A 26279-nucleotide genomic window follows, 5' to 3' on the forward strand; every position below is an offset into this window, starting at 1 on the left:
GCCCTGGAGTCAGGAGGACCTGAGTTCAAATTTGACCTCAGATACTTATTACCTAGTTGTGTGACCTTGGGTAAATCACTTAACCCCGTTCCCTAGCAAAAAAGCCAAAAAAAATGCAATAGTAACTGAGGGGAAAAAATATTGAAGGAACTTCTCTGACAGTCTAAGAATGCTATTCATTCCAGAGATAGTTGAGACTAAAGTACAATTTTTTTTCTCACTTTTTGGTGTGGTTTCTCTATTATTTGGGGGGGGGGGGGATTACCTTTACTTTTATGACTATTTTAGTAATGTGTAAATAAAAATTAAAGAAATTCCCTCTTTTCGCTTTATTTGAACCACTTTTAACTCTTGGAAATAATAGGAGCTATTTTAGCCACCACCACCAACTTTATTTCTTTAGCAAAGTTGAAGGAGGGAACAGATCCCAGAATGTAATGAAGCCAGTTGGAGAGAATGGCATCCTCCCTCAGTTTGCTTTTTATATTCCTACATTTGAATACAAGGTAGGAGAAGGTTTAAGGCTCTTCTTTCTTGAAGCTCCTCCTCCTGATTCTCAAGTATTTTTCTGGCCCTAACTGAAGACATAGGGTCAGAGGACTGAGAGCTGCGAAAGGGACCTTGAAGATCTAGTACTTGCCCAACATCACAGTGAGTAGTGAAAAACTGAGTTTAACTCCCAGACCAAGGCTCATTCTGTTGTACTATGTTAACCTATTGGACAACAACCCTGGCTGAATCATTGTCCTAGAATTTTAAAGTTCCCAAAACCTACTTTCCAATGTTCCTCTTTACTCTTGAGTCAATGATCAATCAATCCTTATTTATTGAGCACCAATCACATTTAAGTCACTGCAGGGATCAAAAATGCAAAAAAGACACAAGCCCAAATCCTTGTATGCTCTTGGAAAGTCATGTGTAAATTAGAAATTTGGGTTTGATTTTCATTTTTCTTATACATTGAGGTTTGGGGATAATTTTTTAAAAAAGCATCACATTTTAAGGGCTAGATGTGTGGATCAGTCACTCAGAATGTACTATGGCTCTTAGCTTTGATCTGACCTGTAAGAAACAAGGCACTTTGCAGGATCTGACATTCAAGCACTGTTGTGAATGGTATACTTTAACAGAAAGTTAAAGTAAAAACAAAATCCCTGAAATGATTGTGATGACCGTCATTTTCAGGGCTATGGTTAGCTCAGTTTAGAGGCCTCCCAGCTAACTCCATCCAACCAGTAACTGTGAGGGACATCTTGACAGTCTCCCTATTAGTAGTCATCCATTGTCTGCACTGGTGCCTCCCAGGACAAGCTGGCCCATAGAGAAGGGAATGTCTGCAAAGCCTCTGAATGATCTTGGAGCTCAGGTTTGGAACTTAGAGAGCTGAGATAGTAGCTCAGGAACTTGTCAGGAACCCATAACCAGCACATTTGTCAACATCAGCCCTTACAATTTAGCCATAAATCACTTCACTCACCATCCCTCCCTCTCCCACCAGCTAGAAGTTTACCATTTAAAGATGAAGAAACTAAAGCCCAGAGAAGTTAGTGACTTGACTGAATCATACTTTTGGTAAATGTCATGGGCAAACCATTTCCCTAATTTATTGATTACATTAAATTGCTCACATTAGTGCACAACATGAAGTAGAACTAGGGGTGTACCCCCCAGTCTAATGCCCTAATTTCCTGTGATAATAATACATAAGAAAAAAGCATGAAAACAAAAGCATAACAATGTGCCAATGTCCTGACATCCTGTCATACAAATCAAGGACTGGTAGGATTTCTCTACCCTCTGCACAAAGTCCAACTTTCCCTCAGAATGGGCATTGTCAAGACATGTGTTTGTAGAGGGTTAAGATTTCAAAGCTGAATTTCCTAAGCTGACACAGCAGCTGTGATCTAATACACTCGTGATTAGCCCGTCTTCAGCTCCCACTAATGGCTCTGGTTGTTGAAGAACTTAGACGCTTTCCAGGTCACTGGGTTTTTGGAGGCAATGAGGTCTAATAGATCTTGAAGGGCTGCGCACTCCTCCTCTTTATAGTGCAGCTCTTTGGATAAAAGGTAGGCTTTCTGAGCAAGTTCATGAGCCTGAAATGAAATGGAGAAATGAAAGGAAGTTGTCCCTGGACTAGATGAGCAGACACTCCTTGAGGGCAAGGAACTCTACTTTTGGATTGTCAATACTTAATGGGGCTGGTAATAAATGTTCATCAAATTACCATTTTAAGATGAGCTTAAAGGGGGGGAGCCTGGATCATAGAGATAGCCAGGAAAGCAACTGGGGATTCCCTTCTGGCCAGCTCCTCTCCAGCTGGATCATTTCTTTTCTCTTCAGTCCGGTAGCCCTCAGGGACCCACTATTCTCTACTGCTGTTGGGCTTTATTCCAACTTCCATTCAGACCTCCTGAACTTGAACCCTCCACTGGCCTCAGCCTTCCTCAGAAGCAGGACAATAGGGTGAATCACTCTTTCTGGGCCAGACACTTTCCATTTAGTCCTACTTCTAGTTCTAGTATCTGATTTTGTGATTTTTCCAGTCTCCCTTAAAGGGGAAATATCATTGCCTTGGATTCTGAAGGCTCTCTGGCGCCCCCTTCCCCACACTGTTTCCTGAAAAAGTAGGATCATCTTTAGGTTTTTTTTTTAAAACAAGGCAATGGGATTAAGTGACTTGCCCAAGGTCACACAGCTAGGTAATTATTAAGTGTCTGAGGCTGGATTTGAACTCAGACCCTCCTGACTCCAGGGCTGGTGCTCTTATTCACTGCACCAACCTAGCTGTCCAGTAGGATCTTTTTTTTTTTAGGTTTTTGCAAGGCAAATGGGGTTAAGTGGCTTGCCCAAGGCCACACAGCTAGGTAATTATTAAGTACTTGAGGCCGGATTTGAACCCAGGTACTCCTGACTCCAGGGCCGGTGCTTTATCCACTATGCCACCTAGCTGCCCCAGGATCATCTTTAAAGAAACAATCAGAATGCCCATCCACCCAAAATTTACTCATAACAGATTTTTTTCTATGAGATCAATATTGAGCTTAAAATAACTGCAGTTGCTTTGATTCTAGGGTGTGTGTCTGTCTGTCTATCCCCATGAGTGCACAAATTCTAATGCAATTGGGAAAATTGAGACTTTATTTCAAGTTTTTCTTATCCTTCCCTATATTATGATACCATGGAAACTTGCCTTTGATAAATTCATCATTAGGTAATGGAGCATTGCCACTGTTTTGAGGATTTTAATAGTCATCTCTGGCTTTTCTTTTGCTGTGTGTTCTCGAAATTCCAGGATAGTTCCCAGAATGTGAACTGCTTCTGCTTCCTGGGGTTCATCTGCACAGAAAGTGGATTGTTATGACAAGGCCTGAAGTTAGCCTCTGGGCACCCCTTCCTGGCCACTGCCACTAAGAAAGTGTTTCCCTAATTGTTTAGCATCCCCCCAAGCTGCCAGATCCCTCCCTCTCCACCATATGTGGTAGTATATATACAACCTTCACTCACCTACAAGGGATTCCACTTCTATGACAAGAATTCTGGAATTTTATCTAATCATAACTCCTATCATTCTACCTCTAGACCTGCATCTTCCTGGACTTGTTCTCTTTCTCTTTGTGACTTCCAGTCTCTCCAGCCCTCAACCTTGCTTAAGCCACCATCCCTGCTCTACCCTAGAGATAACCAGGCCAGTTCTACACTATATACACTATACTGGTGTTGGATTATACTATACTGTACTCTCTCTCTCTCTGTTTATATTTTTATACATATGTATGTAAATATATATGTGTGCACATGCAAACATACATTCATACATACTCTTGGCTTCCTTGCTCCCTTGTTCTGTGGCTGCTCATACTTGGCTAAACCCCAACCTCTTCCAGTCCAATGGAATGAGTAAATAAAACATTTATTACATATATAAAGCACTGTACTTTATGCTAAGGATGCAAAAAGACAAGATCATCCCTGTTCTGAAGGTTTCAACTTCAGGTCAGAAGGAAATGTGCCATTGTCCTTAGGCCCAACAATAAATCAAATGGTATGTCTATTCTTTAATGTCATTTCCACTGATAAAATCATATCAATTCAGTTTCTGATGTTGAGTCATTGGACAATGCCAAGGACTTTGGTGGCATACACTTTCTACAATTTTCAGGCTACGTCTCCACAGGGATTGTTTTCCATGATGCTGTCTGAAAAGCCTGGCCTGGAAGTATTGCTACTTCCAAGGTTCTTGGGATAGGATGACCCCATCAGGCTCTATGTGAAGATGATGGTGGTGGTGGTGGTGGTGACAGTGGTTTCACTTGCTTGGCACTTGATGCCTCTTACTTCTCCCTCAGGGGCCTTGCTGCTCTGGCAAGGCTGGCTGGCCTGCCCTGGGGCAGCTGACAGTTGATAGGGATGGCTGGTCCCTATTCCATAAGAGTTGCTTCTCTGGATAATGGCTTTAAGAGCTGGGTTAGAAGCAGAACTGGGGGGGGGGGAAGAGTGGGGTGCTGTACCTACTTGGACCAAGTTGGAGAAGTTCACAACTGTGGTGATTATCACCATTACAAATTAGTGTGGGCCTTGATTTAGCAAGGTAATCCTTTTATGTCTTCCTGATAGATTCTTTATCTCATGCCCCACAGAATCTGCTCCAAACTTTCTGTTCTTAAGTCTTCCACCCCATTTCTTCCACCTATTCTTGAAATACTACCTCATGCTTTACTAGGAAAATGTGAGTCATTTTTCATGAGTTTCCTCTTCTGTTCTTTTCTAAATGATATAATCTCTTGACATTATCTTCCATCTCTCCTTTATTCCAGTCTCTGATAAAGGGATGTTTCTTCTTAAGAGACCAAACTTCTATATGCAAATTTGATCCCAACCCCTCTCTAATGTGTATTTTCTCCCCTATCTACCTACAAACATGGTCAGGTCTCTTCTATTCTTAAAAATACTCTTACTATTCCTTGCCAGAATGGGGTGGCTAGGTGGCACAGTGGATAAAACACCAGCCCTGGAGTCAGGAGTACCTGGGTTCAAATCCGGTCTCAGACACTTAATAATTACCTAGCTATGTAGCCTTGGGCAAGCCACTTAACCCCATCTGCCTTGCAAAAACCTAAAAAAAAATACTCTTACTATTCCTACTATTCCTTACCATCTCTTCAAGCTATCATCCTATATTCCTATATTTGTTAGCTGATCTCTTAGAAAAAGTCATCTTGCTGCCTCCATTTCCTCTCCTCTCCCTCACATTTCAATCCTTTATATTCTGGCTTCCATGCTGATCACTCACTTCAGTCATCTCTGCAAGTGCCCATTGATCTCTTCACAGACAAATCACAAAGGCCTTTTGTCAGTCCACAGCCTGCTAGATCTCTCTACAACCTTGCATGCTGTTGACCCCTGAACATTTCTGTTTTCATGACCCTGTTTTTTCCTTGGTTCTCCTCTTGTCTATCTAATGACATCTTTTTCAGTTTCCTTTGCTGGATCATTATCCTCATATCCCCCCCACCAATATGGATGTCCCATAAGACTCTGTCCTGAGCTATTTTTTTTCTTGACTTTGTATTCTTTCTCTTGGAGACTTCATTAACTCACATAAGAGTTCTTTACTACCTCTATACTGATGATATCTAGATCCATTAAGTCCAACTCTCACCTCTCTCCTAAGCTACAGTTCTATGTGACAAACTACTTTTTGGACATTTCAAATGCAACATGTCTGATATGGAACTCATTACTTTTCCACCCAAACTATTTCTCTTCCAAATTTTCCTATTTCCATCTAGTATAGCACTATCCTTCCAATTACCAGGGTTAGCAACCTCAGTGTCATCCTCAATTTTTCACTCCATTATTCAGTTGGTTGCCAAATCTTGCCATTTCTATCCTCACAACTTTGATCCCATATGTCCCTTCTTTCCATTACATAGCCACTACATTGGTTCAGGCCCTCATTGCCTCTTATAAGAACCGCCCCCCCCCCACAATAATAACCTCCTCATTGGACTTCTCTCCAATCCACTCAGCTGACAAAATGATTTTCCTAAATCAAAGGTCTGACCATGTCATTCTGCTATGCAATAAATCACAATATCACCTGTGGGATCAAATACAAACTTTGACATATAACCTTTAGAGTTCTTCCCTCCCCTTCCAGCTAAAAATTCATTCTCTCTGGGTGGCCTTCCCTGATCATACCTCAGTCTTTCTACACTGGGTCTCTATCTGTAAGCTATCTTTATTTTTTAAAAAAATTTTTTAGGTTTTTGCAAGGCCACACAGCTAGGTAATTATTAAGTGTCTGAGTCTGGATTTGAACTCTAGGACAGGTGCTCTATCCACTGTACTACCTAGCCACTCCTGTAAGTTATCTTTATGTTGTCTAGGAAGCATTCTTTGGTCACATCCTGAGAATGTTCTGCCTTCTCAGGTCTTAGAAAGTTGTATGGTATTAGACATCATGAATGATCAATAAATATTGCTGACTGATTGACCCTGGCTATAGGAAATTAGTTTCATTAAAATGTTCAGGATCAACCAATTCCTAGATTTACCCTGGTAGACAGACTCTGTGGGTCAGTGAGCTATGTAAAATGAACTACGGTTCTGAGTTCTAGTCCAGTCACTGGAAAACTCTATTCACTTTTTAATTCAATTTTATTCAGTTTCCTCATCAATTAAATGGAGGAAATAATCAATATGACTAAACAGTACATTGGTTTCAATGCAATATTTGTCTTAATCTTAGCTGAGAATACAATGAATGAATGATATCATTGCTCTTTTTAACAAAGCATATTTACCTAAACCGGTGTCATTTTCCATTTCCTTGGCCAAGATATCTAGTGGTTTTTTGCGAGCGTGTAGCTGTCTTTGAATATGTTGATCTAAAAATGCATGCCAGATATCAGTTACCTGTCAAGAGAGAAAATAAAAATAAGCTATGTAACCATAACACTTGCCCTTCACTAGTTAATGCTAGATAGCTAGGGAGATAGTTTGATATAGATCTGCCACTGGTCACATCTAAACTACTGTGCCTTGCCCCTGCCAGATCAAAGCAAACATGACTTTGTGCAAGTATCAATAGTCAGTTTGATTTACCAGGCTGGTTTGATTTGGAAGCAGCCTAAGCTGAGGCAAGGTAGGGGTTCTGGTCCATTTTGTGGGGGAATTCCCTAGCCTTCTAGGGCAACCTGATACAAAGATTGGTGTGGGGGTAGGAAGTGGGAAGAGGGGACCTGACTTGGTCCTATGTTATAATGGTTATTAAGTATTATTGAGTAACGAACTACCCCACAAAACTGAATTTTCTTGGTAGCAAAAATTTACTCCTCACTTCACACAAACTTCATTTTAAATATTTCTTGTGGAAATTTTTATAAAAAGTATAAGACCTAAACCTCCCTATTCCTGTTGAGGGTATCATCATCCTTTAGCTTGGCCAAATAACATAATCTCATTAATATTAGAAGCAAGGTGGTGAAGAAAAGCAAGGTCTTGCCTGAGCTCTCTCAAACTCCTCCAGAAAGTTTTAAAAGATTCTTCAAAACAGGGGCAGCTAGGTGGCGCAGTGGATAGAGCACCGGCCTTGGAGTCAGGAGTTCCTGGGTTCAAATCCAACCTCAGACACTTAATCATTACCTAGCCATCTGGCCTTGGGCAAGCTACTTAACCCCATTGACTTGAAAAATCTAAAAAAAAAAAAGATTCTTCAAAACAAATTCTAGAGTACAAAAGGATGGAGTGAACCAATTTTTCAGCCCAAGACAATTTAGAAGGTAAGCAGGAAACATCTGTTGCACCAGGATTAGAGTGAAGTATAGTGCAGTGCCAGCCTTACCAGCCCAGATGCCACAGCAAACCAGGAGTAGGTCCTGAGGGTATTGGAATCAGTGGCAGTGGTCATTTCCAGACCTCTCAGTCCACAGACTGTAAGGGGGTTGGACAGCTGGTCAGAAGGATATTATAGACCTTTACTGGAACCAAGGTTAGGACTGTTGCTTTGCCCACACCAGGATCTGGGTTGCAGTCCTGGGTCTCAGCCCCAGGATGAAGACAAATCCTAGCACATCGGAGCTTGAGACCACAGAGAAGCTGGTGCCCTAGTCACAGTGCCAGGGTGGAAAAAAAGTGTTTGTAGTCACTCGCAGACAAGTGCCTAGTACAGAAAAGTAGTAAACACACCTCTGCCTGGAAAATAGCACACTGGCAGAACCAAAAACTTTTAAGTTCCCTGAATTATCTCTGAAAACTGAAATACCATTACTAGATCTGCATCTCAGAAATTTTTTTTTAAATTAAGAAAAAGACTTATATATACTGTAACTCTTTTCGTGGTAGCAAAGAATGGGAAATTGAGGGGATGTTTATCAATTGAGGAAAGGCTGAACAAATTGTGTATCAATTGTGATGGAATACTATTGTGCTATAAGAAATGTCCAGTAGACACTCAGAAAAACTTGGGAAAGATATCCATGGACTGCAGCAAAATGATCAGAATCAGGAGAACATTGTACATAGTAACAACAATACTGTATGATGATCCACTGTGAAGAACTTATTCTCAACAATAACAATGATCCAAGAAAATTCTGAAGGACTTATGATGAAAGGTATTGTCCATCTCCAGAGAATGTAGATTGAAGATATTTTGTTTTTCTTGAGCTTTTTTGTCTGTTTTCTTTCACAGCATGACTTAAGTGGAAATGTGTTTTGCATAACTACTTATGCATAAACTATGTCAAAATGCTTGCCCTCTCAGTAGGTGGGGAGGGAAGGGAGGAAAAGAATTTGGAATGCAAATCTTGAAATAAGAATGTTAAAATCATTTTTACATGTAGGAAAAACTATTAACTTTTTTTTTTAGAAAGAAAAAATAAATATTGAGAAGTCATATGACATGAGATAGAGTACTGAAACTGGATTCAGAAAGCCCTGGAGTCAGGAAGCCCTGGGTTCACATTTCAGTTTCAAAATTTTTAGATGTGCAGCTATAGGCAAGTCACAAAATCTCACTGAGTCTCAGTTTCTTCACTGATAAAAAGTGGATAACATCTGGAGGGGTTATGAAGATCAAAGGAGTCATGTATGTGAAATGCTTCAGAATCTAGAATATAAATACCAACAATTATTATTTATTTGAATACTGAGTATAAATTAAATTAATATTCATTTTCCTACTTTAATAAATAATTCTCTTAGGGGCACCATGGAGGCACATGCTACTGTTGACCAGTATACTGAGCTAGATTTCTGTGTTTTGTGAGTTCTTATCATTTTTTAAAATAATTATCCCCTTTTTGCTATTCCTTCTTTCTATATGTCTAGAGAAGGCCTTCTCTTTTCTAAATGTGTTGCTTTTACTCTGATCAAGATATATGATAACTTATCTTCTTAGAGCTCTAGATAAACTGAGTATGTAGGCTCTGAACAAGGGTCTAAAGAACTTTTTTTGTAAGTGTATGAATTTTATTTAATATACCCAAAATGTGATACTTTGTCATATTTATTTTGATAAACTATAGGCATTTTTGAGTTTACTTTTGAGTAAACATTAATTCATTCAGCACACATTTATCAAGGGACTACAATATATTTGATGCTAGGAGGTTAAAGATATGACATGATTACTGCCCTCAAAGAACTCAAAATCTATTGTAAGAAGGGGTGGCTAGGTGGCATGGTGGATAGAGCACCGGCCTTGGAGTCAGGAGTACCTGGGTTCAAATCCAACCTCAGACACTTAATAATTACCTAGCCGTGTGGCCTTGGGCAAGCCACTTAACCCCACTGCCTTGAAAAATCTAAAAAAAAAATCTATTGTAACATTAAATAGGTTCATATATAGAAAAAAGTAGTTGAGATTTCTGGTTGAGTAACCTTCAGGTAAGTGATATTACTATGATAAATATTATCTGTATTTTAATGTATTATTTTTAAAGTTACTATAATAATGTCTTGAATATAACATTTGACATATAAAAATATCTTATACTCTAAGAGGAAAATTTAAGCCCTTTCCATTTTTCTTTATCTTTTAATTCTTTAAGTTATATTTGCATTTTATTTTTGTTCACTCATGTCCAATTCTTTCTAATCCCATTTAGGGTTTTCCTGACAAAGATACTGGAATGATTTGCCATCTCTTTCTCCAGCTCACTTTTCAGTCGAGGAAACTAAGGCACATAGGATTAAGTGACCTGCCCTAAGTCACTTAATGTGCCCTAGTGTCTGAGGCTAGATTTGAACTTGGAAAGATAAGTCTTCCTGACTCCAGGTCTGGCACTCTATTCATTGTACCAAGCAGCTGCCATACAGCTGCAATAAACTACTTTCCAAATTCCTTTCTTCCTCCCAAACGTGAACTCCAACATGACTTAAGGACTGTGCATTGTACTTGGTTGGGTTTATTGCTAATCAATCAGTAATGAATCAGGTGCTTCTCATGCTCCCAGTATAAAGCATAACAGTGGAGTCTCCAGATTTAAACATGACCAGAATAAAGTTACCCTGCATGCATACATATATATACACACATACACACAGACACACATAGACACAGACACAGACACATACAACCCTCTCTAGGCTTCTTCTACCTCATACTTGCACCTACATAACCTTGGATCCAGCCTCCTGGCTGGTCCTCTCCCAGTTCCAGGCATTTATTTCCTCTGCTGTCCCCCCAAGCCTGGAGGACTCTTCACCCTCCTTAGTTCTGCCTGTGGACTTTCCTGGCTTCCTTTAAGATCTATTCTCCACAGGAAGCCCTTCCCAGCCCCTCTAATTCTAGGGCTTTCCCCTCTGTTCTTTTGTTTGTTCTGTAAATAGCTTGTTTACACAGGTTTTGCATGTTGTCTCCTCCCTGAATCTGTGAGCTCTCAGAGGACAGGGCCTGTCTTTGGACCCCACACTTAGCACAGGCCCAGGAACACAATAGACCCTTAACTCATGCCTACTGACCAGCTGACCCATAGGAGACAGTGGTCGGTGGGTCAGCTACTCAGGACCCGGTGCTTGTCTGGACCTATTCACCTTTGTGTACAGTGAGTCTGCTATATCCATCTTTTCCTGGCGAAAGAAAACATTAGCCAAGAGGAAGTATGCCTCTGAGGTTCTGATGTGCTCCGATCCAAATTCACAGCTGGCAAAATAGATCTGAGGGAAGAGAAGAGATCGTAGGTCATCTAGGGAGGGCCTGAAGCTGAGCATTTCCCTTCTGCCTAGGCCTGAGCAAGATGCTCTGGGAAATCATATATTAAAAAGTCCTCTAAGACACTGGCTTTTCCTTGAGTGACTCCAACAGAAGAACCAAAGCTTGCATTCTCCTGAGCCACTGTGGATAGAACTCATATGATCAGAAAATGAGGTGGGTTGGGCTAGAGGGCCTCACAAAAAAGACCTGGTATATATCCTTTATGGAGAACATATAAGTAAACAAATACCAAACTATTGTGGAGGAACGGTGGAGGAGTGCTGATCTCAGAGAGTATGCAGGCCTTTATAAACAGTTAGTTTTATAAAACAGTTTATAATACAGTTAGTTGAAAACCAATTCTTCTATTAGGGACAGGGGAGTGGTACTGTCAACTGCCCTCCCTCCTTTGCTGAGAGCCTGTAATGGCTTGGAGAAGGCAACCAAGTGTACACTTAAATCCAAGAGATTTATCTGCCAGGCAGGTAAGGGATCAGTAGCTAGGGAGCTAGAGAAAAGCTGACAGCCTCCTTAGCAACTAACAGTATAAATTATACACAAGACATTTTCTAGCTCCCAGGTTTGCTTCTGGAGCAATTTCACAGACAGCATTCCTCTCCCAGCAGTTTGATATTTGTTATATCTCCATGGTCTAGGGCCTCTAAAGACATAAGTCCTTGGCTCTGGGTGAGAATGTTGAAAAAGTTACTATGGTATGTAAGCCTGGGTCATAACAGAGGAACATGTTTTGTAGGCTCTCTCCCCTAGGGAGGTGGGTCTTCTCCCCAGGCTTGAGGAGAGGATTTGACACTGGGCTGGGGAACTGAAGCAGAAGAAAAGGGAACAGGAGAGTCACCTGTGCTTGGGAAATCATCACCACAATGACAATGACTGATATTTCTATAGTGCTTTTTAAATTTATATTTTTACTGATATCTTTTTGACCTTCACTGGGTAGATACTACAAATATTATCTCCATTTTTCAGATGATGCAACTGTGCCTCAGGGAGGGTGTCTGCTCACATTCACAGAGCAAGTGTTGAAGGCAAAATTCAAACCCAGATCTTTCCTGACCCCAAATTCAGTAAGCATCTTCTTACTCTTACATATTGGCTTTTCCTATTGAGAAGGAGAAGGTGGAGAGAGGACAGAGATTTGGAGGAAAGAAGAAGAAAACTGAGCAAGTCAGAACTGAGGCTTATAAGTAATAGGTATTTGTTCATTTAATGTATTTTTGAATAGAATCCAATATGGGATTTCAAGAGATCAGAACAGTTCACACAATTTTGTAAAACACTTTCTTAAACATAATCCTATGCCATAGAAAGGGCAGGATCTCTTGAGGCACAGAGAGGTTAATTTAACTGGTCAGGGTCACATAGCTAGTAAATCTCAGATTCAAACTCGAGTCTTTTGATACCTAATGTATAGCTCTGAATGATACTGACTTCAAGAAAATATTTCCCCATATTTAACAGAAAGGCAACTGAACTCCAGAGGTTTCACTGTTTGGCTTGTTTGAGATCATAGAAACCTATATAGATTTAGATCTGAAAAGGTCTTTAAGACATCATTTATCCCAGCGCAGCTAGGTGGCGCAGTGGATAAAGTCCTGGAGTCAGGAGTACCTGGGTTCAAATCCGGTCTCAGATATTTAATAATTACCTAGCTGTGTGGCCTTGGGCAAGCCACTTAAACCCATTTGCCTTGCAAAAAAAAAAAAACCCTAAAAAAAAAGACATCATTTATCCCAACCCCCTTCATTCTAAAGGAAACTGAGGCACAAAAAGTTTAGATGACTTCCCCAAGATTATAGTTAGTAAATGATTAAGGCAGGATTTGAACCCAGATCTTCCTCCCTCCAACTCCAGGCCCTACCCACTATACCATATTGCCTTTCCACTCAGTGAGTCCATAGTGAATAGGTAGTAATTTCCCTTCTATCCAGATCTCTTATGACTTAATTCAAGGCCAGCAGCCACTAGAAGGATCACCTGTCTTGGAGACAACAGAGAACAAAGTAATGAGCCCAGAATTATACCCTAGATTTTGGCAAAAGGATTATGTCTGGTTCAACCCTGGCCCTTCAAAAAACATCAGACTGAGAATGAGGAGATCCAAGTCCTAGTCTTCAGTTTTGCTTCTAGCACATGAAGTGACCTGGGGTGAATTGCTTTCCCCATTAAGGCTTAACTATGTGTAGCTTAACTATAAAATGAGGGGATTGGATTACATGATTTACTGGGTTCTGTGGCTTAGCCTACTCACATCATTGGCCAAGTGAAAGCGGGCTTCTTTGTAATTTTCTTTAGCTGTATAGAGGAGCCCCAGGTTCCGATGCAGCAGAGAATGAATTTCGTCAGTGCAATCACTTGACTTGAGAACAGTCCACTGGGCTTGGGAAAGGTATTCCTCTGCCTGGACAACATGGCCAAGACCTACAAGGAAAAGAAGGCCACAGTGCACTTGCTGGCCAATGTATTTATGAAGAATTATGCACTATATCCCTTTAGAGTGAATTCACATATCTGTGGGCCTTGAATAGTAAATATTTGTGCAGGAAATATATTTACTTCTACATACCTTTGTGTTTTTAATAGAGAAGAGCTGGTTGTTCCATGGGAGGTATCATAATGCTATGTACAAAGAATAGATGGAGAGTTAGGACATCTAGACTTTGGTTCTGGCTTTGTCATTATCACAAGGTGTTTCCTTCCCCTTACAGATTGCAATTTCCCCATGTATAAACAGAAAGTTGGGCTAGGGTAGTCTCTATGATTCTTTCCAGATTTGATGCTTTATTATTAAATGAAGTGCCCCCAAAACACCAAATCCTTGATATGAAGATTTGATATAATTCAGAAAATGGGAAAGGTTGATTATCCAGACTGCAATTTAAGTCATGCCTTGAACAGTCCCTGGATTACTCAAGAGTTGTCTTATTTTAAAATTAACAAAGGGAAAAGAAGCACTTTTTGGAACTCTTGGGTGACTCAAAATACTGCTATCAGACCTAGATAAATACTACTATCTTGCATTTCTAATGATCAAATATCTCTGAATTTTACTTCAAAAGTTCCATTCTCATTAACATTCTTTTATGACTTAGAAGTAGGTAATGTTCATTTTAGAAAAATACCTCTATGTCTAGCATGTTAGTATTTTAAAGCCCTCTCCCTATTGGTGGAAGCCCTAATATGAATTTCCTAGCAAAAGTCCCTTGCAGTAAAAGTTAAGAATAATGTGAATTTCCTAGCAAAAATTTCTATAAGTGAAAGTCATAATAATAATAATAATGATGATGATAATAATAATAATAATAATAATAATAATATGGAATCCCTATCAATGAATGTTGAATAATGTAAACCATGATTAATGTAAGCCAAAATAAAACACAACAACTGAGGCATGACCATAGTGATCAATACAAGTTATCATATAGTTGGGACTCCAGCCCAAACAGCACTGTTAGGGCACCCAGGACCCAAGCCCAGTACTGAGTAGAGGAAACCCCAAAATATCATCTAGTCCATACTAACATACTCCCCCCGTCCCTTTGACTGATTTTTATAATTACCAGGACTTCAGGGTCTTTGCAGAGATTCAAGATTATTATCTGGTCTTTGTATCATGTTGAGACACCTTTTTTGGAGGAGCATTGAATATCCTAGCAAGAGTCTTGAATATTCAGGGGGATGTTAGGGCAAGACACACAAGCATCATTGCATTTGATTCTGACAACAGACTAAGGAGGGCTTACACAACTGAAGGCAATGTTTCATTTTACAGATGAGAAAATTAAGGCTTAGAGGGAAAGTAACTAGCTCAAAGACACAGAAAAGCTAGTTAGAAGCAAAGTAGAACAAGCTTTCCTCAAAGCCCTTATGAGGCTACATAAAATTCTACAGTAGGTTACTAGAACCCTTGTCCCTGGAAAAAAAAAGGGAGGACAGATAATTCCATTCCCAAGTTCCAGATAAGAATTTACAGATGAGGTTCATGAGAATACATGGCTTAGATAGTTATAGTAGTGGTAGAATTAGTGGAATCACAACTGGAATCCAACTTTTCTTATTCCAGACTGTTCCACTGGCCCAGGTTGAAAAGGCAAGCTTTTTCTGATGAATGCCATCTCGATCAGATGCTCTCTTTTATACTCTGACCCTCTCCTGCCTCCACACCATTTTCTGTGCAGGCAAGCTTCCTATATTTCTTATAATCAGAAGATCTCAAAATTGTAAGTGACTTCAAGGACCATCTAGTACAAAGTAGAACTGAGGAAGACTCCTTCCCGGGACATGATCAGCAAGTGGTCACCCAACTTTGATTTAAAGTCCTCCAATGAAGAGGCAGCTAGGTGGCCCTGGAGTCAGGAGGACTTGAGTTCAAATGCAGCCTCACTACCTAGCTGTGTGATCTTGGGCAAGTCACTTAACCCCATTGCCTTGCAGAATCCAAAACAAACAAACAAAAAGATAAGGATTAAAGATTCCAATTCTTTTTTTTTTTAAGTTTTTGCAAGGCAATGGGGTAAAGTGGCTTGCCCAAGGCCACACAGCTAGGTAATTATTAAGTGTCTGAGGCCAGATTTGAACTCAGGTACTCCTGACTCCAGGTCCAGTGCTCTATCCACTGCGCCACCTAGCCTCCCCCAAAAATTCCAATTCTAATAAGCAAAGTCCTCTAATCAAAGGGAGCCCAAAGTTCCCTTATGCTTCCATTCCCCATCTTGAGAGTTCTTTCCTACTGCTGTTCCTAGTTTTCTCCTCTAGAGCAAAGCAGAACAAGTCTACTGACAACTCTTCAAATATTTGAAGACAGTGCTCCTGTGTTCCCTCTCCTATGACTCCTCTACACTAAACCTCCTGGATTTCTTCTACTGATCCTCATGTCATGATCTCAAAGTTTTTCTCCATCTTAGCTGCCTGTCTCGGGGATACCACCCAGTTTATCATCTTTCCTAGAATGTGACATGATATTCTAGGTATAGTATGACCAGTGCAGAATGAGAAGGATTCTTGCCTCTGGATGCTCTGCCTTTTCTGATAAGGTCCAAGATTCTTTATTTTTCTGGCATCACACTACTGACTCCTATGAAGCAGTGGTCTCCCCACACACAGTATACATACACAGTCTCCTAGGGCTTCTTCAGACCAGTGGCTGACTGATCACAAATTCCCCATCATGAGATGTCTATGTTCTAAACCCAAATCTACAAATTTATAATTATCTTCACTGAATTTCATAATGTTAAATCTATCTCAATGATCCATTCTTTCAAGATCTTTTTTGAACCTTACTTTCTTAGCCAGTATGGTTAGCTCCTAGTTTTACATCACTTACAAATATGTTAAGCATGTTATTTAGTCTTTATTCAAGTCATTGTACAGAAACAAGCACAGAGCCCTAAGGCATTCCCAGTCAAACTATTAATGACTATTCTTTTAGTTTGCCCATTCAACCATTTCCCTATTGACCCAATCACACTCATATTATGAGTCCACATCTCTCTGTCAGTTCCACAAGAATAGAAGAATCCAAAGGCAGCTAGCTATGTGGCACAGTGGATAGAGCACTAGTCCTTAAATCAGAAGGACCTGAGTTCAAATCTGACCTTAGATGTTTGATACTTACTAGCTCTGTGATCTTGCAAAAGTCACTTAATTCCATTGCCCCACCCCCCAATACATAAATTTTTTTTAAAAAAGAATAGCACAAGACTGTCAAATAATGGGCTAAACTCTAGCTATGCTACCTCTTCATCCTTCCTTTCCTCTTGTCTATCATTCTAGAAGCAATGTGAGAAAAAAAGTAACTATTCTAATAATAGGCAATACAGTTTACTATATTCTGTTAACCATTTTACACTGATTAGCTCATTGGAGTTTCACAAGAGCCCTAGCTATTACAGGTATTAAAGACCATCATTTTACAGATGACGAAACTGAGGCTCAGAGACAACAAAGTGACAGCTGATCACATAGCTTCAAAGTATCAGAGGCAGAATTTCATCCTCTTCCTGACTCTCAAGTCCAAATCTCTTATCTATTGTGACATATTGGTTAGTCTGGCATGGCCTATTCGTGAGAAAACTGTATTATCTCTTTATTACCACCTTCCTTTTCTGGATGTTCATTACCCACCCTTTAATGATAATTTTTTTCAGCAATACAAATTATGGTTTATAGTGTTCAGACTTCATTCTCTTTTTTAAAAAATATAAATATTAACATTTCCCTTTCTTAGACCCACTTTCCTATGAGCTTTCAAATATCCCTAACAGGAAATCTCAGAAAGGGCATCTGCCTGAAGATTTCATTCACCTGAGCCTGCCAGGTGACCTAAACATTCCACCTCTCTATTTTTGATGGATATTGACTCTATTAATCATTTTTGCTTTTTTTTTCCAGGTCAAAGATCATTCTTTGTGACAGAAAAAAATGAAACAAAATTGGCTCAAAAGATTCATTGATAAACAGTATGGGGACTTGTGCTACAGAGAGACTTAAAAGATAATTAATTCCTAATTGCAAAAGGCTTTCAGCCTAATTAGACAAGCAGGGCTGAAGTGTAAAGAAATATTCATTCAAAAAATCATATAAAGGAATAAATAACCCAAAGATGATATCCTCATGTTTGTGAGGATCAAATGTGATCATGAATGTGAAAACACTGTGTAAATTATAAAACCTTCCATGCATGTGAATAAATGCTATTGCACTAATGATAAACCTATCCTGCATTAATGATAAAAACTATACTGACCAATATTGATTGCATTATTATAATCATTCTGATTTATTTGCCAGGCCCCTGAAACAGAATCTTAATGTTAAATCTTAAATTATCCTAGGCATCCTCTCATGTAGTCTCCTAATTTTACAGAAAAAAAACTAGGACCCAATAGGATCACAGAATTGTCTTGACACTATTTCAAAAATATGATAAAAAAAAAAAGATTTATGCAAGTTTGATAAGACAGTTGAATGGTAACCACAACTGGTCTGTCTGGTTTTACATGATGACTTGTTTCCTAATTTTGACACAATGATCCCTGTGATTCCCACCATTCATCTATGACCTGTACCATGGCAATGAAGGTCCCTCATGGACCATTTGGAAAAAAATGACCATGCCCAATAACTAGACCTTCTCACCAAAGTCACTTTGAGGTGCTGTAAAAGATGTAGTCCTGGTCTGGTAGTACCATTGATTTGAAACAATAATATGCTTCTTGTGGATACAGACAATAACACATTAGCAATAACTTTCATCGTTCAGGTTCCAATTCTGACTATAAATCTTGACCACTTACCAATACTGGCCTCAGCTAGTAGCAGGTAAGCAGGCACTAACTGGACCGAATTCAAGCCATAAACATTAATGCGGAAACGCAGTGAATGTAAAGCTGCAGGGACAGATTCTTCATGTTTTCCTTCGAAGAGATATTTCTGAGCCACTTTGTAACATAGCTCAATTAAATGCTTCTGTAGAAGAAATAAATACAACATTTCATAGAAAGAGAGATGATAATCTTTTATTGCAGTCAAGTAAAGACCTAAGGCTGACCTGTTCTGGGCAGTGTAAAATCCTACTACCTGGGATTCCTGATCCAGACAAAGACTCTAGGTAACTGAATTTTCTGGATATTTGAAGGCTTGATCAGTCATATGCCAAGAGTTTAAAAAAAAACCCAACTATAATGGATCAATGAGCATTAACAGATGAAGTTTTGTTCAAAAATGGATTGTATACTCCTTTGACTTTTGGAGGATACTATTTGTTTTTTAAGACAGTGTGATATAAATTTGGCATCAGTCAGAAGACTTGGGAGACCAACATGGTACATATTGGTTGAGTAACACTTAAACTTTTGGTGCCTCAGACAACTTCCTAAGTTAACTTTTCTGAATAGTTTCTAATCTGGGTTTCTAGAGCTCCCTATAGCTGTGAAATCACAATTCTCATTAAACAAAAAAAGAAAAGAAAAATGGGAACTTTTCTAAAATAAATCACATACTCCTGTTATCTTCTTAACCAGACAGTGAATTTCCCTTAACCTTTTCTTGATGACTATTCCCACAAAAAAAAAAGACTTTTGCTGTCTTGTGCTATTAACTCAGAGACATCTCAGGGTAGGTAGGACTGGTTGTTAGGCCCTATCCTCTGGGACATCGACCTTCCAGAGAGCTAAGTTGTGGCTGTTGGACACGAACACACCTGCCGCTGCAACAGCTGCTCCCGACCATGCCTCCGTTCTTCTTCTGAATTATAAAAAGGCATAGTTGTGCGCAAGGGGATCAAGAGTTGGCATATTTTTTCATGAATGCTGGCCCAATCAGCTCTCTGATGTGCAACATCACTGATGAGGAAGAGAAAAACAGATTTCATCCTTCACTAGCACCTTATATTGAATCCATACCATGTTGGGACATTATAGGCATTTGATGAATGAGCAGGGCTCCATAGGCTGACTTGACCAGATATAGTCCAAGCCCAAAGCAAATGAGACAGGATGTCCAAAGCAATGGGCTTGAGCCACTGCCCTCCCTTAAGGGTCACAGAAGTCTTAAAGTGGGTGACTCAGCACCCTTGGGGGGGAAGATATTAACCACTTCTTGACAACAGCCTGGGGCAAATTAAGAACAAGAATATAAACAGAATGCAGGCAAAGAGCCTCTAGCAAGAATCATTTTTTTTCACTAGCAATTTGGTGGTGAATTCCCTGAAGTCTAGGGGTTTTGAGACAACTACTATGTCTGTGCCCTTACCCATTGCTAGTACCTCTAGCTAGGGGCTCACTCATCAAAATACTAAAAATTTATATTCTCATTTCTTTGGTGCTACAAGAGAACCATCTTGTAGCAGAATGTACATTGGATTTAGAATTCATATTTGTGATTATAGCCAAATCACTTGAACTCTTCAATTCCTTCATCTGGAAAATAGGGTTAATAATACTTGTTGCACTCCTTAACATAAGGTTATTGTGAGTCTTCAATGAGCTAATAGCTGTGAAACCTATAAAATTTTCAATTATTGTTAGAATTCTTGGCTTTTACTTAATTTATTCTAAGAATCCCTTATATGTGTTGTTTACTGGCATGGGATGCGTGGGGCAGAACTGATCTTAGATAAAGATGCCTTAATTATAATAATTAATAATAATAAAAGCAATAATAACAATAACAATAATAACCAGTACTGGCAAAGCATTTTCAAGGTTGCAAAAGCTTTTTCATAAATCACTTCATTTACGCCTCACATCAACCCTTGTAAGGCAGGGACTTTAGGTGTGTATTCTCATTGTTACAGGTGACTAAGCTGAGACTCATGGTCCCATAGTCCAGCTCAGCCTTTCTGTAGATGAGGCAAATCATCTTCTACCTCCTTGCTGCGTCTCCATTACGAGATGACCCAGGTGACCTGTGTTCTAATCCATGTTCTACTGCTTGCTAACTAGCTGAATGCATCTTGGGCAAGTCATTCCCTTCTGTAAAATGAGGGCATTTGGGGAATTAGATGATTTCTATGGTTTCTTCCAGAACTAAAATGCTGTGATTTTTATAACATGGGAAACCTTACACTGCCCCCTAGTGGCCACCTTAATCCTTTCTCTTTCTCTGCTCTTCCCCACTGCGATGCGTTTTTAAGTCCAAGAAGAACATGCTGGCAAGGAAAGCTTCTATGGTGCCATGCTTTGGATGGTGGAGGGGATATGGAGGGAGAGGGATAGGTAAGTGAACATTCTAAATACCATCTCTCCATGATGAATAAGCAATTTGAATTTAATGTATTTAACTTAGAAAGGACCCTAAGGTCCTCCTTGAATGGTCTGCCTTGGTATTTGTATGGAAGGTACCCCGAATTCTCCAAGGCTATATTCAAAGAGTCAAAGTTTTGGCCCATTCTTTGCCAGTGATCGGAGGCCCAGTTGAGATAAGGGTAGAGTTTATCTGTAATCATTTGGGGCTGTGGTCTGTGTGATGGATGCAGAAGCTAAACCAACACAATGTTGGACCTCTGGAGCTGGAAAACAGGATGGAAGGAGCTAACTGTGCCAAAGCACTACTCCCTCTCCTATTTCTTCACCCTTGTCTCCATTCTAAACTACCACTTAGATCTTTTGTACTCTTATCTTGTATTTTCAGAGCTTTGGTGATTTTTGTATCCTGTGTTGTGAAGCTATTGGGTTGTCTAAAGTTGAAAGGAGTTGATTTTTTTATTGATGGCTAAACAAAGAATTGTAAATAACTCAGTTCTAATTGACCTTAGTTTACAATTCTCTTCTCTCCATTTCACTTTTGTCCACTCTCTTCTCAATACTCAAATTCTTCCTACAACTCTTTCATATCAAAGAGGGGTCCTTGGAGATTATCGCCAACCTCTCATTGCACAGATGAGGAAATTGAGGTTCAGAGAGAGTGATTTGCCCAGGGTTACAGAGTAAATAGCAGAAACAGGATTAAAACTTGGGTTCTCTCATTCTGAGGTCTCACACAATCCTAGCACTAACTGAAAGAAGGCTTACCCTTGGCATGTTTCATGTATCTTTTCCCAATGTTGGCTACTTCTCTTCTCTTACTCCTTCTGACTTAATATTATCTTTACAAATTTCTCTTTAGCATATCATACTCTGTAAAATTCTCCCAGACATCTGAGGTAATATAGTGGATACAGAGTAGGCCCAGTCAGGCAGATTTGAGTTCAAAACTGGCCTCAGTGGGGCAGCTAGGTGGCATAATGGATAGAGCACCAGCCCTGGAATCAGGAGTACCTGAGTTCAAATCCAGCCTCAGACACTTAATAATACCTAGCTGTGTGGCCTTGGGCAAGTCACTTAACCCCATTGCCTTGCAAAAAAATCCCACAAAAACCTGGCCTCAGAACTTCTGTCAGTCTCAGTTTCTGCAACTGTAAAATGGGAACAATAAGATAGCACTTAACACAATTGCCTTCTGTAATGAAAAGAAAAGGGTGGGGAGAGTTAAGGGAGAAAGATAATGACTTCTATTTTGGACATGTTTAATTTAAGATATCTGTTAACACTCAGTTTGAAATGTCTGAAAGGCAATTGGAGAAGAAAGAATGGCAGTCAGTAGAGAGCTTAAAGAAACTGGCATATTTATAAAAACAAACAGAATTTATCTAATGTGTTAATTCCCAGAATTTGGAATTAAGGCATTGGCATTTGTGGGTAGTGAATTTTACCCTTAAAATATATATTATATATATTATATATATATATATATTTGAGGGGGGTTTTTTGGTTTTTGCAAGGCAATGGGGTTAAGTGACTTGCCCAAGGTCATTACAGCTAGGTAATTAAGTGTCTGAGACTGAATTTGAACCTGAGTCCTCCTGACTCCAGGGCCTGTGCTCTACCCACTGTGCCCCCTAGTTGCCCCAGTTTATTTGGTCTTTAAGGAAAGAATCAGGGGTTTAGTTGGCAAAGTCACCTTTCACAAGGATTCCAGAAAAGCCTCTTGTAAAAGGTGAACCCAGTCTATAATAAGAGATCTAAATTTGAATGTAAAAATGTCCCTGCTTGTCTTTCAAATCCCATCAAGGTGGCACTAATGGAATGAAAGAGATAGGATTCAGATGCTTTGTCAAGTTCTTTAGCATAACTAATAGGTCACTGCTTCTAATGGAATATCTGATATCCAGTGAGGGTTATTCCCTTCTTTGATTGGACAAATCTGAGGTAACATTTTAGGTCCCAATTTCTGATAGTCAAAAGTAGAAAAATCCCAGTTCAGGATTGAGTTTTGAAAATCTGACTTTCTAGATAGACTCCTCTCCCCACCCCCACCCCATGCATACCTGAGTAATCATAGAACTTAGAAAAATATTAGTAACTATTTATGTTACTCCAATTCTGTTTTGCTCTTTGAGATCAAACTCAGGAGACTAACACTTGATAATTTAATCTCCATAAGGGACAATTACGACAGGAATAGTAAAGCAGAGCCTTCTATCTGATCTTCTGACCAAGTGCCTCCCATCTCATACTACCCTTGCCTTTGCCCAGTCTCTAATTTCCCTTAGGAAGAGGAATTGTGTCTTCCATTCAGTGATGAACATTCTCATGACAAGTCATACTCTTCATATTCAGTGATCCTGAAGCCCTTAAATTATCATACAAACACTCATTCCTCATCTTTCCCATCACCTGATTCCTTATTTGATCTAATTATTATTTTTTAGGTCAAAAGGCATGTAGGCAGGTCATGAAGGCAGCTGTAAGTAGCCAGGAAAAGATTTAAAACAAGTCATAGAAGGGAGGTGACAAGCAACACCACTACTAGTTCTGTGTCCCAAAGAAATAATAAAAAAAGGGAAAAGAACCCTCATGTACAAAAATATTTATACCAACTTTTTGTGGTGACAAAGAATTCACCTCTGCCCCTGTGAGAGAGGTATGCTATTTATTAATATCTTTTTAATAAAAAACCATTTTAATCACTCTGAACTAAGTATTCATGATCCATTTATAATAAGCATGGTAGAGAGGGAAAGATAGAGAGGGCAGATTCCATTCTGGGGGGGGGGTGAGTGCTTGAACCTTTAAAGAACTTAGATTTGATAAGGAGTAAGGCCTTTATCATGTGAGACAGAGGTGAAGAAGTAGGATGAAAGAAGGCATCTGAGTGGGAGGAAATTAGGGAACTCACAGCAAATGGCCTCAATTTTTTCTGTAAACCAGAGGTTCTGAGTATAGAGGATGGGGGAGAAAGAGCCACTGGAGATTTGAAAAAGGATGAAACGTTTTGGAAGAGTTACTATGAAGAATGGAAAATGAGTGTTGATGAGGGAGCAATAGAAAAATTGCCTAGAAGTAGTTTTGGTCCAGCTGAGGCTATGTAATATCTATTTGTAGTGGTCCCAGTCAGAGTGGCTGAGTGATTTTGTTCTTCATTCAGCAGCATGTGTGTAGAAGGTAGCAATGGTGAGAGTAGGTAAAGTCAAGGTTGAGACTTGGCAGGATATAATCCAATATATGAAAGGAGTCTAAGGATTCAATAGAAGAGGACAATGTAGAGTTGACTTGACTCACCAAGGGGTAAAGATGGGGAAGAGAAAGTAATTAATTCAAGAGAGATGGCAAGGGAAGGTGTCAAGGGACTGGAGATCCTGGTGGGAACAAAGAATAGGGTTTTATAGGGGAAGCTAAAGAGACAAAAGGAAAACCAATAAATAATGGTTGGATTTCTTGAACAGGGAGGTGGTGTACAGAGACTATGATTATCTTTGTGTGTGTGGCTAAACTGAGGGGGGAAAAGTAATTCATGAGAAGTGAGCAAGTTAAGGTACTGGGCTGATTAGGAATTTGATGGAGAATATGCTAACATCTCCTTCAAAGAGCAAAATTGTGAGCCAGAACTTCTTGAGGAAGGGTAGTGACCTTGATGGGGGGGTGGGGGAGAACATTGAAGTGGCACTGGGTAATACAGAATATTTTAACTGTCCTACCTCTAACACTAATGAGGTAAAAATGCAGCCAGTACTGGAAAGGGTAGACAGGGAGGTTTCAACATCAGAGGAAAATCAGATCTCAGTAATGAGAAATGGAAGGAGTGGGAAAGAAAAAAAAGCTTTAGAATGAAGAGATATTATTCATATGGAATAGGCATTCCAACCAGTACAGCTAAATTGTTTTGAATGGGAGGGATGGGAATAAGGTCATGGGAGAGATGAGGAATAAGTGTTTGTATGATAATTTAAGGGCTTTGGAACCTCCAAGGACCTGTCTTGAGAATGTTCATCCCTGAATTGAAGGCACAATTCCTCTTCCTAAGAGAAATTAAAGATTGGCAAAGGCAAGGGCAGTATGAGATGGGAGGCACTTGGTCAGAAGATCAGATATTCCTGTCTTAATTGCCCTTTATGGAGGTTATTTTTGCAGCTGTGTCAAAGATGGCTTGGACAGGGGCGGCTAGGTGGCACAGTGGATAAAGCACCGGCCTTGGAGTCAGGAGTACCTGGGTTCAAATCCGGCCTCAGACACTTAATAATTACCTAGCTGTGTGGCCTTGGGCAAGCCACTTAACCCCATTTGCCTTGCAAAAACCTAAGGGAAAAAAAAAAGGATGGCTTGGACTTAAAAGGAGACTAATAAGGATCCTATTGCAGTCATCTGGGAACTACTAAATTAGGGAAGGGAGAAGGGTGCAGTGACAGAGTCCTTAAAGAGTCATATATATGTATATATTTAAATATATACCTATATGTAAGATTGCACCTATACATACATTTATTCATTTGCTTGTTTGTTGGGAAAACGAGGCCCAGAAAGGGGAGATACGGATCCTGACTCTCAATGTCATCAGGTTTTTCTGACCACCAAGTCCTAAAAGAGAGGAATTCTGGGTGAGTTCGGAAAGGGCAGGGCCGGGGTCTGCATGGGCACCACAGGCCCCGCGACCAGCTCCGGGGGGCTCGGAGTCGGGAATCCGCCCAGTCGCTGCCTCACCTCGCCCTTCTGTAAAATGAGGGCGAGGGGCTCCCTCTCCAGGGCTGTTTTGAGATCGATCGAGGCCGCCTATCTAGAAAGTTCTTTGCCAACCCGAAAGCGCGGGTTATTATTGATCATTGGGGGGGGGCGGAGGCGGGGCCGCGGGAGGGGCCGGGGCATCCTCACCAGTAGTAGGTGACGGTGCAGGCCCCGCACACTCGCTCGGCCGGGGCTTCGCACACCTCGCACCGCAGCTTGCGCCCCTTGGGCACCGCCAGCGGGTAGACCTCGTTCATGGCGACCGCCGCCCGCGCGTCCGTTGCCGGGCGCCCGCGCTTCCGGCGGCCCCCTCTTCCCGTCACGTGACGGGGCGCTCCCGAGCCAAAGCCTCAATGGGCGGGGCTTGGGCCGAGCACGCGCTCTGGCGCAGCGAGCGCGGCCGGGCCCCGGACGGCAGGGGGCGCGCGCGGGCTGCCGCCTCCGCCTCCCCCTCTCCTCCCTGGGCCCCCCCCCCCCCGCGGCCTGGGCCCGGATAATCTGCTCCCGTTCAGGGGGCGCCGCGGCGTCCGGGGAGGCACTGGGGAAGAGACAGGGAATCAAATGGCTTCTCCCTT

The 26279-nt window shown here is 40.5% G+C and overlaps 1 protein-coding gene across 3 annotated transcripts; it reads right to left on the minus strand.

Moving 5' to 3' along the window:
* Positions 1–1567: 1567 nt before the first annotated feature.
* ZMYND12 (zinc finger MYND-type containing 12) lies at positions 1568–26140 on the minus strand. Of its 3 annotated transcripts, XM_074217794.1 has the most exons (9): positions 25852–25940; positions 25463–25560; positions 19428–19569; positions 18523–18694; positions 13473–13642; positions 11044–11166; positions 6810–6921; positions 3194–3339; positions 1568–2096 (listed from the first exon to the last, which is right to left on the minus strand). In XM_074217794.1, the coding sequence occupies exons 3-9, from the start codon at positions 19488–19490 to the stop codon at positions 1941–1943; spliced, it is 942 nt and encodes a 313-aa protein (XP_074073895.1). In that variant the 5' UTR covers positions 19491–19569; positions 25463–25560; positions 25852–25940; the 3' UTR covers positions 1568–1940. The 3 variants fall into 3 exon arrangements, with proteins under 3 accessions (XP_074073895.1, XP_074073892.1, XP_074073893.1); XM_074217791.1 differs by lacking the exon at positions 25463–25560 and having other exon boundaries at positions 25852–26129; XM_074217792.1 differs by lacking the exons at positions 11044–11166; positions 25463–25560 and having other exon boundaries at positions 25852–26140.
* Between the last annotated feature and the right edge of the window lie 139 nt (positions 26141–26279).

This window comes from Macrotis lagotis, chromosome 1 (genome assembly GCF_037893015.1).
Source record: "Macrotis lagotis isolate mMagLag1 chromosome 1, bilby.v1.9.chrom.fasta, whole genome shotgun sequence".
Lineage (NCBI taxonomy): Eukaryota > Metazoa > Chordata > Mammalia > Peramelemorphia > Peramelidae > Macrotis > Macrotis lagotis.